Genomic DNA, 13,049 nt, shown 5'->3' with positions numbered 1-13,049 from the left:
ATTGCCAGACCCGCTGTCCACCTCTGATGCCCTCTTGGCTGCCGGTTGTACCCAGGATTTGATTTCCTGTGCAGAGCAGCAGAAGGAAAGCTGAAGACCTTGCATTCCCCATGTACAAGACGCCGGGAGCTTCCTGAGCGAGTGAGGAAGAGCCTTTGCCCTGGAAGCCCCTCCCCAACCCCAGATGCTTCCAGGCCGGCCATGACAATGCAGCAGTTCAGGGATACTTGGCCCTTTGGCTGTTCAGCGGCGTTGAGGCCCCTTTCTCTTGGCCCAGCTCTGGAACCAGAGAGCGAGCTGAAGGACACCCTGGCGGCAGCGGCGTCGGCAAGGGAGAGAGGAAGGGCACGGCAGGGCATCGCTCCCTCGCCCATCTGTTCCTTTCCACACAGGAAATGATTCCTGCTGGTCCCTGGAGCAGGGTCTCCACATAGGGAAAAGGAGCCTGCAAAGAGAAGCCATCCAATCCATTTACACCCTTTAACAGACACTGGGCAACGTATCCCGGTTAGTTTCTCTGGAGGCTGCTTTCAAAAAGGATAAATCATGCGTACCAAGTTTGTTTTGATCAATTTGGTATCCTGCAGTAGCATTTATTAATGTTAATAGCTTCGTCCCTTTGCTTACCCTGAGAACTCTGCATTAGAATAACATGGAGCCATTTCCCTCTCCATCCCGTTAAAGCAAAGTTCTTTGTGTAATGTTTTCTTTACTTACTTTGGGACGGGCTGTGAAGCTAGTTTATTCTTAGTAATTTCCTGATCATGAACACCATGTTTCTTTAGCCAAGCTTTCTACAATAAAAAGTAATGTATAAAATAAGTTTCCACGTTATTTCTGGAAGCTCTAATTTACTTTTATAGAATAAGATGTTGGAAGAATCACTTTGCTTTTATTCCTCTAAAAATAACGTGGCAAAATAATGAGTTTTTAAAACACAGCAACCCCAATACTTCACTGTGTTGGAGGGTTGCAAAGTTTATAACAATCCTGGGTATTTTCCAGGCAATGAACTTTTTAAATTTCTCCCTCTTTCTGGTAAACGGGTCTGCTGTTTAGAGGGCCATTTACTCTCAAGCAGTCCTATCAGAGGCAGTCTGTGCTGGAGCAGGGGGTGTTTGGATCGCCATGAGAGTTTCCCTTTCCCTTCCAAATCAAGAGGCCTAGGTTGGGGTGTGGCTTGTTCCAGAGTGTTCACATCTTTGAGCTTTCGTCCTGCTTCTGGAAATAAAAACCATGGATATAATGAAACAAAACAATTTGCTTGCGGGACGCAAGCCCCCACCAGAGTCCGTTTGCCCCGGGGGCTGCGATATGCAAACCCAGACTGCATTGTAGCTTATTTTCCCTGAGCAAAGCACCCTGAACCCATGGTTTGAGGTGCAGCTTGGGGTGCTGTTGCACCATCTGGACCCAGGAGAGCAGCGTCCTCGTGTGCTGAAATGTTTTTTCTCCTGCTTTTCTCAGCCCCACCGTTGCGACCGCCGGTTATTGCCATCCACCCGTGCTTGACATGCCCTTGAAGGGACCTCGCCTCTTTGTCCCTCTTTCTGCAATGAGTGTTTTGATCGTTGAAGATTGTGGAAATGTGTTTGTGTTTTCCTTTGGCCAGTCTTGCACAGGTGCACGGAAGCCCACGCAAGCCACTTTCCTGGTCACTTCCTGCCTTGGTCCAGTTCCTCATGTGCTTCAGGTGTCAAATAGCACAGCCAGGTAGAGTAGGGAAAAGACAAGGAAACTGACAAGGTGAGATGGCACAGAAACTAATTTGTGTACCCTTTGAAAGGACCAGGAGAAAAATAATAAAAAGGGAGAGGAGAGGTCAGCCTGGGCACCAGAAGTATAGAAAACTGGAAGAAGTGGGTGTGCTGAAAGGTGTGTGGAGGTATCTCCCAGTTAGCAATGAAATTCTCTCAATTTTAGATGTTGAAGTGAGAGCCCTCCATGCCCTTCACCTTTTTAATGTTCCTCTGAGTCTGCAGCTAGTCCAGAACGGAGGGATAGCGACATCTTCCACTTTTTACAGCTTCTTCTGGGAGCCTTTAACTGCTGCAGTCAGTGTAATTCTCTGAAAGTTCTTTAAAAAAAAAGAAAAAATTGGGAGGGGAAACAGCTTGAGGAAGCTCCTCGGTGGGGCCGAGCTAATAGGGCTTTTTTTAATGGGGGCGGGTTAAGTACCAGAGCACTGGAATCCTAGTTGCTTTGTCCTGTTCTGCCACCTCTAAGAGAGTTTAAAAAAATCTGTCAGGATCATTTGCAGCATTTCGGGGATTCTGGGAGATACACATAAACATAATGACTGAGACATTTGCACAGCTATGCAAATGGGGGGAGCAGGTGCTTGAATTCAGCCAGGTTGAATTCTCGGCACTTAAAATCTCAGGCCTGTGCAGGCAGCTTGGAAAGTCTTGCAGTGTTTCTCTTCCAAAGAGATGCCTTCACTGAACAAGCAAAAGGTAAATTTAATCGCAAACCTTGCTTCACCTTCCTCCCCTGTGCAATCCCCTTAGCACTGTATCTTTCATGGCATATTACCGTTTGTAAGAAGCAGCCTTACTCAAGAATACTCAGAGCAATCAAGTTCCTTTCCACTTTCATTGTTCCAGTTTTTGCTGGGTTCCCGCCCCCCCCACCCAATTTCTGTACGTGAGGAATCTGAAGGCTTAAATATGTACAGCACAATCCAGGGAAAGTAAACTGAATGCATCTTGAACATTCCCTGGGTTGTGCCTAGACGCCTTCACAATTCCAGAAATATGCCCAATGGATGCTGTTGCCAGTAAAAGAGAAATTGGCATGGAGGCTAGATTCTTGCAAACGCAGGGCTTGGCCAATATGTCCTCAGAAGACAAATGGGATCAGGTACTTTATAATATCTCCCTCTCCCAAATGCTGGACAGAGGAAACGAGATGAAAAATTATTTCTGCAGAGTGAGCAAGAGCAAAATATGTAACAGGGTCATGAGGGAAGGAAGCAGCGTCACTAATGCAGCCTCTGTAAAGCAGAAGGGCAATTAAAGTACACTTCTCTCAGTCTGCATATAAAGTATGTACTCCTCTAGTGCACTGTGGCACCTCCCCATACCTTTCAGGTAACAGGTATTTTGGAAGGGCATCTCGTCCACCACCAGAACCGTGACTGATAGGCCGGCGGCCTTTTTCGCTCATGCTCGTGTGTCTGATGTGGACTTCTGCAGCAAACCGGTCACTAGAAATTCCTGCTTTTGGATAATGGTTCTGCCGTCTCCACACAGGTCTCTCGATTCACTTTTGAGCAAAGCCACCCAAGGGCTGTCTGTCCTGGACTCACACCTGGTCGAAATAGATGGTGACACTCTGTATCTGTACGGTGCCGGAGCGCTGGAATCCCTGGATCGGAACTGGAGCATTCACACAGCTGGAAGCGTCGCCACGATCGCCTTCATTTTCATAGACTTCGATGAAATCGTCCCCGTGCTGCCGAAGCTGAAGATCAAGTTTCCCAATTCTCTGGTAAGACGTGTTTGTATCACCAGATGCCCGGCTTGCTTCAAGTAAGGGCCTAAGACCAAAGGTCGGTCTGCGAGTCCACAAGGAGGCCAGGAGGCAATACCTCCCTCTGCAGTTCTCGATTCTCCAGCAACCGATATTCAGGGGGCATTACTCACTGAAAAATGGAAATCCATTTAGCCATTGGTCGGCATCCTCCCACGTGCCCCGTGGATGGGCCCTGGGACCCCCTCAGAATCCATGAATGATGCCGCACCCTACAGCAAGAGAATGCCATGCATTAGCTATAGTCAGTTTATCTATTGTATTCTGATTTATGTTGTAAGCCGTCCAGAGACGCAAGTAACAGACAGCATACACATTTTATTTATTTATAAATAAATAAATATTGTGTGAGGATGTTTTCCCCCCTCTGCTAGTGCAGGATCCGCTGGAAACGAGTCCCGCTTGTTCAGTTTTGCAGATGTGATGTCACCTGCCTTACCTGCTTTAATCTTTTATGCAGTGCGTGGCATCCAGCAGACAGCTCATCCCACGGAGGCTGCAGAGCCCTGAAAGGGTCCCGTTCAGCTTGCAAGCATTCTGTTCTCCGGCCCCGCCCTGGCGTTATTTTTCTCCTCGTTATTTTTTGGCAGGGGCAGTGGTGGCTCGGAAGAGTCGGGTCGGAAGGGGACCTCAAGAACGTCGGTCCAACCCCCTGCTGTTGCAAGGCTGCGGTTCACACCGTCCCACTCAAGGGTTGCCCAGTGTGGCAGTCAGCCAGCTGCCTCCCCCACTATTTGGCTGCCGTACTGAAGGGGCTGCTCCCTGAGTCTCCCTCTCCCCTGACATTAAAACATGCAGCATTATGGGATTGAGTAAGAAGCCCTTGGCTGCCGTTCTGTGACCTCCCAGATCAGCCGCCTGATTCGCCCGACATCAGGGCTGGCCCTGAGGCCAGGGATCTTTCCACATGCCCTTTTGGGCCCACCTCCTTGGGCTTCTCCAGGCCAGCTTTCTTGACCAGATGCCCTCCAGGAGCTTGGGTTGACAATTCCCATGAGCCCAGTAAGCATGACCCACGTTCATGGGTGAGATGTGTTGTAGTCTGGGTTGTGGAGGGCACAGGGTGGGCGAGAAGAGCCGCCCTGCTCAGAAGGAGATGGCAGAGCCAGTGGAGCCCGCTGGCTCCACTCTCTGAGCTTGGCATGGGCCACGCTTTTGGTGATATACCTGGGACTGGGACCAGGGCCGGAGGGCTCTTCTGCCCTGCCCTGGGCCTCAGCACATTCTTGCCCCTTCCAGTCCTTGACGGTGGCCCTGTCCAAGCCGTAGTCATTCACCCCACGTCCCCCTGGTCTTTCCCTTTCGGCTGGTTTTGCTTCCTCGACGCAGAGCCCAGGCGTTAAAGCTGGTCACGCGGCCGCACTGGTCAGAAGCGCCCCAAGCTGCCCGCCAGCCAAACCTCTCCGGCTCTTGCACTAGAAGTCTAACTCGGCTTGCCTCCCTGTCTGCCCAGCACCTGAAGTTCAAGGAGACCAGCCTCGTCACGCTGCAGCAGTTCAACGCCTTAGCCCACCTTCGCCGCCTTGAGCAGCTAACCGTCGAGGCGCAGGGCAATCCCGTCGTCACCTTCACCCTGTGGAAGTATTACGTGCTCTTTCGACTGAGCCATTTCAGTCTGCAGAAAATAAATGGAATAGAGGTAAGGACACAGCGGTACTGAAAAGGTGCTCACACCGACGCTCGCATTGCTTCAGCGCATAGGTTCTGCTGATCCTGATACTGATGGGTCAGTCCTGCAAAATGAGTGGCTTGAGAAAAGAGGGTTATCTGCAGCACCTCTAGGGCAATTTAAGGATACTTCAGAGAGTCCTGCACACTTTTGTGAGCAGGGTTCTCCTCATCCTGGCGTGCTGTCATGGAGGAGTCCTGGGACTTCTTCCCTTCCTGCGCTGCATGAGTTATTTGTGTGGGTGATCCAGTTAGCCAGTAGATGGATCTGCTAATGTAGCCTGGAAAAAGGAGAAAATAAAGCCATGGGATAAGAGAAGTGAGAAATCTTAGAGTCAGCAGGAACTGAGAAGAAAAGAGAAGCGGTCTAATAGGAAGTTGGGGTTTGGGCTTTTTTTTAAAAAAATTAAACTATCTTCTTTATTTTAAACACTATCTTTGGATAAGTCTGGTACTTTTAAATTGGCAATATTGATTATACAGGAAGCCCTTAAATCAACTGAAAATTGGACACCATCATTTTATAATTCGTTACAAGCTGGGCTTATAATGAAATATCGCTAGATGTACAACTTATTTTTCATTTCTTTTCTGGCACACATTAATTGTGCAGTGGAGGACAAGGGGGCCCAAACGCTAAACTCAACTAAAACCTCCCAGAGGGAGGAAAAGTAAGAAGAGGGAATAGTTCCCCTTAAGTAATTCAGGAACTTATAAAGGAAAACACGCCATTAAATTTCTAATATTATCTCAGAATGGACGTTTTTCTTCACCAAACATAAATTATTTTTATGAGAACATTTTAGAACAATCTTGTAGTATCAAGCAAAACCATTTTTTTATTTATCTAGGACCCATTGGGAATGTGACGCAATTTGAATGTTTGAAAATCCAAAAGGATTTACAACTTCCCTCCTCAAATCCGCATGAATGTTTTGCATTGTATACCTTTTCATGCACAGAATGCAGTGGGGTGCTTCCACCCCCACGGTTTCCCTGCTGCAAAGGGGTGGATCCTGCTGAGTCTCTTGGGCAGGCAGGACTCACTGCTTACACAAGGGAGATGGAGAGCTTCCTCGAGAAAGCCCTCCCATGAGCAGAAACACTTGCTCATGCGAGCTCTCCTGACCCAGCTTCCTCCAGAAACGAGCGTTCCTGCTTGTTGTGGGTTGCCCTGGAAGCTCTAAATCTCTCTCGCCTCAACAGAAAGTTTCTTGGCAGGCAGAAGTGCTCTGCTGGATACTGCACGCTCGTTCTTTGTTTTAGTTCTCGATAAGACCAACGAAAATAATAATGGACTGTTTTCCATGTTGGCTGGGAGACTGATTTGTAAAGCGCTTTGCATGCTACAGCCATGGTTCTTTAACTGAGGCGGGCAGAAGAATCGCCTTACAAGTCCTACTGATTTCCTTTGAGAATCCTCAGTGTATATTTTGCTAAGTGGCCGCAGATCGGGTAGCTGGCAGCAGCTTGAGTCATCGAACCGCTGGTGACCCACGGAGAAGGCCTTTGGTAGAGCTTACTATATGAGTGGGAAGGCGCCAGCAAAGAGGGCAGAGCCAGCGTCCCACTGTCTAAATGCGCCAGGCTGCCGTGGAGTCGTGGGGATGCAGCGGTCCCGAGAGCCGCACAGGTGCTTCCAGCTGCTCCTTGCCCACAGAAGCTGCTCAATCAGCGGCAGCTGCAAAAAGTGCCATCGTAGCCCCTGCAAAAGTCCGCTGGCCCCCACTGGCCCCTGCAAGCCACAGTGAGGAATGCAAAGTCTCCGGATGCCGACGGATGCTGCCCGTTGAAATCAGCAGCCCTCCGAGTGCGTGACTTAGCCCCAGCGTGCCTCCTTGCGTCTCTCCACCTTTGCAGGTGACCCAGAATGACATGGTCATGGCAGAAAGACTGTTCGGCGTCCTGGCTTGTGTCGCATCATCCGACATGCCCTACTGCCGCTTGCTCGCCTTGCTCGGGGACTGCAGGTAAAAAGATGCAGGTGTGAGGAAGCGTGCTTTGTCGGTGTCATTTGAAGGCAAAGGTGCTGGTAAGAAAGCTGCTGGTATTCTGTGAGGGGTCCACAGAGCTCTCCAGTGAGCCTGCTTTCCTGTCTGGTTCATGTGTGCTAAGGGACTTTGGTGTGGGTTTTACAGGAGGAGGGGAGCGAACAGTGGATCTTTAGCAACAGGGCTGGGAAGACCCTTCAGGATGGCCTCTACCTGTCTGTCTGTCTGTCCCAGTCTCCCCTCCCCTCTCCTCCATCATTTACTTGCCAGCCAGTGGCCATTAGTGCAGCAACAACAAAAAGTAAAACAGACATTAAGCCATGAAGTACTGAAGCAATTCAAAACAGTGGGTGTGTTTCCTGGGTGACTCTGACCCAGAAGGTTTTGATGCCAAAGACTGACCTGTATAGCCCCCTGCAGTGGCAAGTCGGGCTTTAGCCCAAATCGTCACAGCCCAGCCCTGAGGCACAAGCCTGGCGGAGTCACTCGACCACCTTCGGGACTGCCAGTCAGGTCCGATACAGCCTTCCCCACCCTGGTGCCCTGCTGGTGTGTTGGGCTGCAGCTGCCAATATCCTCCAGCCAGCATAGCTCTTCTACACTGAGTAGAGAAATGCAATTCTTCTTATTTTAAAAATGTCAGTTCTTTCTTTTTGGGTATTTAGGTTCTCCCCCATCCCCTTTCTCATTCTGGAGACTAATTTAGAACATCTGCCAAACATGTGTTGAAAATGGTTGCAGCGACAGGATACACAATAAAACTGAAAACTCGTAAATTAAAATTGACACGCACAAACAAAAACCTGTGTTTGTAGTCGTCAGTAAGGATCTGCAGTTTCTTAGGCTTGTAAATCTTTCTTTTCCTCACCTGTCCTCAGGAAGAAACAACTGTGTTATCTTTTGGAAGCAAAGGGGAAGAAATTTGGGAGTACAAGCGAAGATGACAACGACCGTCGAAAGCTTGGAGGAGAAAATGCCAGTCGGTCAACGTTGAATTACACCACAAGAGACTCTCAGACAGAAAAGCTGGAGGTAAGGAGACCTGAAAGAAGAGGCGCCATGAGGGAAAGTCAGCGGTTTGTTTTTGTTGCAGTAGCTCATCTGCTTTTTAATCAGCTTCTTACATATTTTCCTTTGCCTGAAACAGCAGAGTTGACTTCCGTCTTGAAACAGTTCATTTCAGGATTTGACTGGAACAGAACTTACGCCTCCTGCTTCACATTCTGGCAGTAGCACTATTAAAATTATCCATACGTTGACACATACATTTATTGTAAGTGGAGATACGCAGCACATTGGAAGTCCATAAAGGCATGCTCCCCCACTTCCGCTCGTTCCTGCTTTGATTCAGTGCAAAATTAATGAAAGCATGGCTTATTTAGGAACTTTCTGCCCTCTTGGCAAAATATCTCAGTGGTTTGATGTAAGTGAGAGACTAAGCATGGATTCAGACAACACAATCCCCCGCCTTCAAAATTCGAATGTGGGTTGAATGTGGCTTATAGTTAAACTACAGCTTGTTGTTGAAAGATGGGTTATGGTGGTGGACCCAGCTGAGATGACAGCCCGTGGATGAACAATACGTACTTTGCAACTCAACAGCAGCCCAGAGTTTCTCTTCATGCATTGCTTGTGGCCTACAAGTCATGGTTGTTAGTGCAGCCGGTTCAGACGAGACGAAAAACCGCATTTCAACAAGCATCCATGGTTAGCAACAACCTACAGTTCTTGTTTGCGGGTTGTCCTGCTCTCTGAACTCAGTTTCACACTGCAGTTGTCTGCATCCAAGGTGGGGAACATCAGCCCAGGGGCTGAAGCTGGTCTCCTGAGGTTCCTTATCGGACCACACGCCCTTCCCCTGGCCCAGCCACTGAGCACTTGGTACTTGCCTGGGTTTTGTGTAGTTTCCTCCCCCATTCTAAAAGCATGAAATGTCTCTCTGAAGGGTTAATTACTGGCAGGTTTAAGCAAAACTGTTCCGGTACTTCATCCCACCTCTCCTGCCCTTGGTCACATCCACCAGCGGAATGTGGGCTCCCAAAGCTTCCTTGAGAATGGATTTGGCCCTCGAGTTGGAAGAGCTGCCCACCTCCGACCTAAAGGGCTCCTCAGGAGCAAGCCTCAAGGCATTCAGACAGGCAGCTCAGCGTAAAACAGCACTGAAAGCCGGCTGGTAGGTTAGAACATTGCATAAAAATCTATCTCACATTTTTTAAAAGAATCGATGATACCTGTGTCCAAAAAGCAATGCCAAGGGAGCCTTCCAGGGCAGGCATTCCAGTATGACTGCCTTAAAACTGGCCACGTAGGTCCTGATCTGGTCAGTTGGTCTGGCTGCCCAGTCCTAAAAGGAGATAGCTTTCAGGTGGTCATCAAAGGCAGGCCTTCACATGGCGTAGCCTGGTGGGATAGTCTAACCCAAACGCGATCGTGTCGCGGGTCGGCGAGGATGTACTGCAGGCGGGCGTTGAGGCTGCGAGGGGGCCTGAGGCCAAGATCGGATTTGAGCTGGGGGCTTCCCAGCTCACATGTGCGCCAGCTCACCCTGCTTCCAGTGCTGCTGTTGTGTGTCTGTGTGTCGCATTCTCACTCAGCACAGTAAAAGCGAAGCTGCATAGCAGAGAGATTTTAAGCAGCCAGTGGCATGCAGGGAAGCAAAGAATGGACCTGGATTTCCCATTTCTGTCGTCTCAGAAGACTGCTTTCAGGTGCAGCCTTCTCTCTCGGGTGAATAGCAGGCTGTCTGTTGTTAGGAAAGGTAAGTCCCATGTTTACCTGTGGATTTATTGTACATCCTTCGAGAGCTGGCAAGGTAGCTGCCAACTCAGCTTGTCAACTGCAAACTATCACAAACATGACAGCTAGTGCGCTAATGAGAGTAGCACATTATACTCACCCAAGAGTAACTATATTTTAGATCATAGCCGCTGGAAGGGATTTGTCCGCTTGTACTAACCGTCAAAAGGAGTTCTGTCTGGTTTGGAGGAGCAACTGGCGACCTCCTATTTTCAGCTGTGCTGTAAATCAGTCGGGTTTAACACCGCGGCAGCTTCCAGAGGGCAGTTTGTTATCGGGCTTTGTGGAAATCCTTCATGAAAGGGGATTAGGGTAATTGAACAAGAAAGCCTCAATAGTGCGACAGTGCACCCCCCGCCCCCGCCTCCCCGTTCGGGCACGCTGTACGGCCTGGCTTGCTGGCCGCTTGTACATCTCTCGGGTCGAAACAAGTGCTCCTGACAGCCACAAAACACGGCTTAATATAATACAGAAGATAAGTTAATACCTAATGGGGAAGCGGTCTTCCCTTGCACAAAGATTTGGTCTTTCAGTTTCTTCTGTTTTGTTTGAAATCTGTTGATGTGTTTCTGTTTTTTTATGCTGGCATGGGTTTGCACTTTGGCGTTATAGTGCACTTTTAAAAGTGTTACACTGTGTTCATCGTGCTGTGTTTCATGATTTTATTTGTTGTGAACTTCCCAAACAGTTTGGCTGTTGAGGGGTACAGAAATGCTGTCATTAATTAATTATACATAGTAACATTCAGTAAACACGTTACTATTAAAAGTATTAAGTAAAACGTTATTAAATAATTAATTATGCATAGTTACATTCAGTAAACATGTTGCTATTAAAATGTTAATTAAAATATTAATTATTAATTATGCATAGGAACATTAAAGAAATGTTATTATTACATACATTATTACATTATGTCTTACATAGCATACTACATAAATACATTACATAAGAAATAACATACATAATGCCTTCATAATACGCAATAGCCTCATGGTTAGAATAGGGTGACTCTTACGGTAGAATAGGTTATTGTGAGCTTGAATCATCAGAAAGCTTTTGCCGGAGCCCCTCATTTAAGGCTGCCCAACGAACTTCGTATTCAGCAGTCAGGGAACGGTTCCCTGGTTAAAGAAGGGAGCACAGAGAGCCGGAATAAGTGAGTGACAATGTCAAACCTTGTCTGTACCGGAATCAGTGCTTCAAACTGGTGGCCAAGTTTGCTCGTGGCACCTAATTCTTGCAGGGTGGTAAAGAGAAAAGGGGTTCATGGAGCCCTTCAGAAGGGTAACTGGGAACTGAAATGGCAAATTTGGTTCAGCGTAAGTGAATGTCAAAGTGAGGCAAAAGCAAGCGAAAATCTTAATTTCACTCCTCCACCGGTGAGGCTGAGCTGGGCCTGGATGACAGAGAAGGGGTTTGTCGCTCTGTGGCAGATGGCCCGATGCAAATATCAGGCCTTCCCAGATCTTTTTCAGGTAGGTTTTCAAATTGTTCTCGTCACTTTCCCCGCTGTTCCTTAAGCTGTCTGTCAGTTCTTCACTGCATTAGTTTATTTGTGACAATTGTATGTTTGTTTTCATGGAAAACAAGAGGAAAAACAGTGCTGTTTAGGGCATGCTGAGAGTTGCAGCTCTTCCTTCTCCCCTAAATATGCATAGGATTGTGTCCTAAATGAGCACATTGATAAACTGGGTTCCTTACAAGAAAAAAGGTGGGCTATAAATATAATAAAGAAATAGGCAAGAGAGTAAAAGTAATACCTTGAACGTTCCTGTTTGTGCATGAGCTCAAGCCAAACCATAGTTTGATATTGATGCTCATCTGAATCAATATTTTGAATTTCTGTTAGACATTTTTGCTTTTTAATCTATCCTCTCTTGTGTTATATCTGATAATTAGCTAATCTGTTGTTCTGCCTAAGGAGCTGGTAGGACTTGAACACCTGCGTTGCCTCACGCTGACAAAGGCTCTCTCTCTCGAGAGATCCTCTTACCTGTTCTGGCATCTCATTCTCTGGGACCAGCATGTCATCTTCAATCTCCCTTTCTCTCTGTTTCAGGTCTCTGGTATTTCTATAATTAAACCTAGCTGTTCTGTAGAGATTTGCTTTCTTATTTTTGCCTTCAACAAGGGTTCTTTTGTGCAGGAAATGAAGGACAGGAAGAACTTCTGCCAAAGCTACATCCAAGGATTGGTGAAGGAAGCAACGGACATCAATCTGAAAAACGAATCCTTGCAGAAACTCTGGCCTCAAATGTTCATTGAACTTGTCAAGGATGCCGTGATCGAGATACGCAACAAGGATTCCTACATGAAACTCTGCTTGCAGCGGATCGCTGATCAGAAATCCTAAAGTCACAGCTTCCCGTGTATTTTGGTATCATGCGGTGCGGTTTTTCACGAAGGTCTAAAATGGTGCATACAGTTGCTAGCACCCTTGGACATCTTTTAAAAAATATAGGAATATTGCTTTGAAGGAACTTCACTTTCCCACAAGTTTCAGATGAGCTGTCTTTATTCTCGCTCAGATAACACACCAGGGTCTGGGCACACTGGCTTAACACCGCATTAGGCAGATAAATTGGCACCTGTGTTGTGGTCACTGAATCCTGTTTTTTGTCAATGGCACTGTTGTTCTTTTCTCACTGGAGCACTAACCCTCCTCTCTCCTCTCTTTTCGATGCTCACCTTTTAAATAGTTTTCTTGATTCTCTAGCGATGGGAAGAAAGTCACCTTCTGAAAGAGTGGATGTTGAGGGCTGGAAGCTAATAAATGATTCCGTTTATAAATCCCAATCTGAGATACGAAGGAGTTGTTTTCATTTGATATTGATGGAATGGAAGATGCAGTGGGAAAGATAAACTTTTGGTAGCAGGGGGTCTGCAGAAGGAACGAAGGGTCCCTGCTGCCGTGAAAGCGAGTGGCTGTCTTAGACCAGGGTTGGCTGACTTCCGTCTTGCATTATTCGCTTATGAGGCCATTTGTTTCTTTCAGACTAGGATCCTTGTACTCAGCCGATGTCTATAGCATTTACCAAGCAAGGAACTGTAAAGGTC

The 13,049-nt window shown here is 47.5% G+C and overlaps 1 protein-coding gene across 1 annotated transcript in view; it reads left to right on the top strand.

Annotated features, from left to right (window-relative positions):
• Window positions 1-12,788, top strand: part of LRRC49 (leucine rich repeat containing 49) — a 36,889-nt gene extending 24,101 nt beyond the window's left edge. Inside the window, exons 13-17 of the mRNA XM_044439026.1 lie at window positions 3,255-3,492; window positions 4,988-5,173; window positions 7,063-7,172; window positions 8,072-8,225; window positions 12,139-12,788. Of these exons, the coding sequence (XP_044294961.1) occupies window positions 3,255-3,492; window positions 4,988-5,173; window positions 7,063-7,172; window positions 8,072-8,225; window positions 12,139-12,345 (895 nt within the window). The 3' untranslated portion in view covers window positions 12,346-12,788. The remainder of the gene's footprint in view (window positions 1-3,254; window positions 3,493-4,987; window positions 5,174-7,062; window positions 7,173-8,071; window positions 8,226-12,138) is intronic.
• Window positions 12,789-13,049: the final 261 nt, after the last annotated feature.

This window comes from Varanus komodoensis, unplaced genomic scaffold (genome assembly GCF_004798865.1).
Source record: "Varanus komodoensis strain SLA01 unplaced genomic scaffold, ASM479886v1 scaffold33, whole genome shotgun sequence".
Lineage (NCBI taxonomy): Eukaryota > Metazoa > Chordata > Lepidosauria > Squamata > Varanidae > Varanus > Varanus komodoensis.
This window is presented reverse-complemented; position numbering and strand designations above follow the sequence as displayed.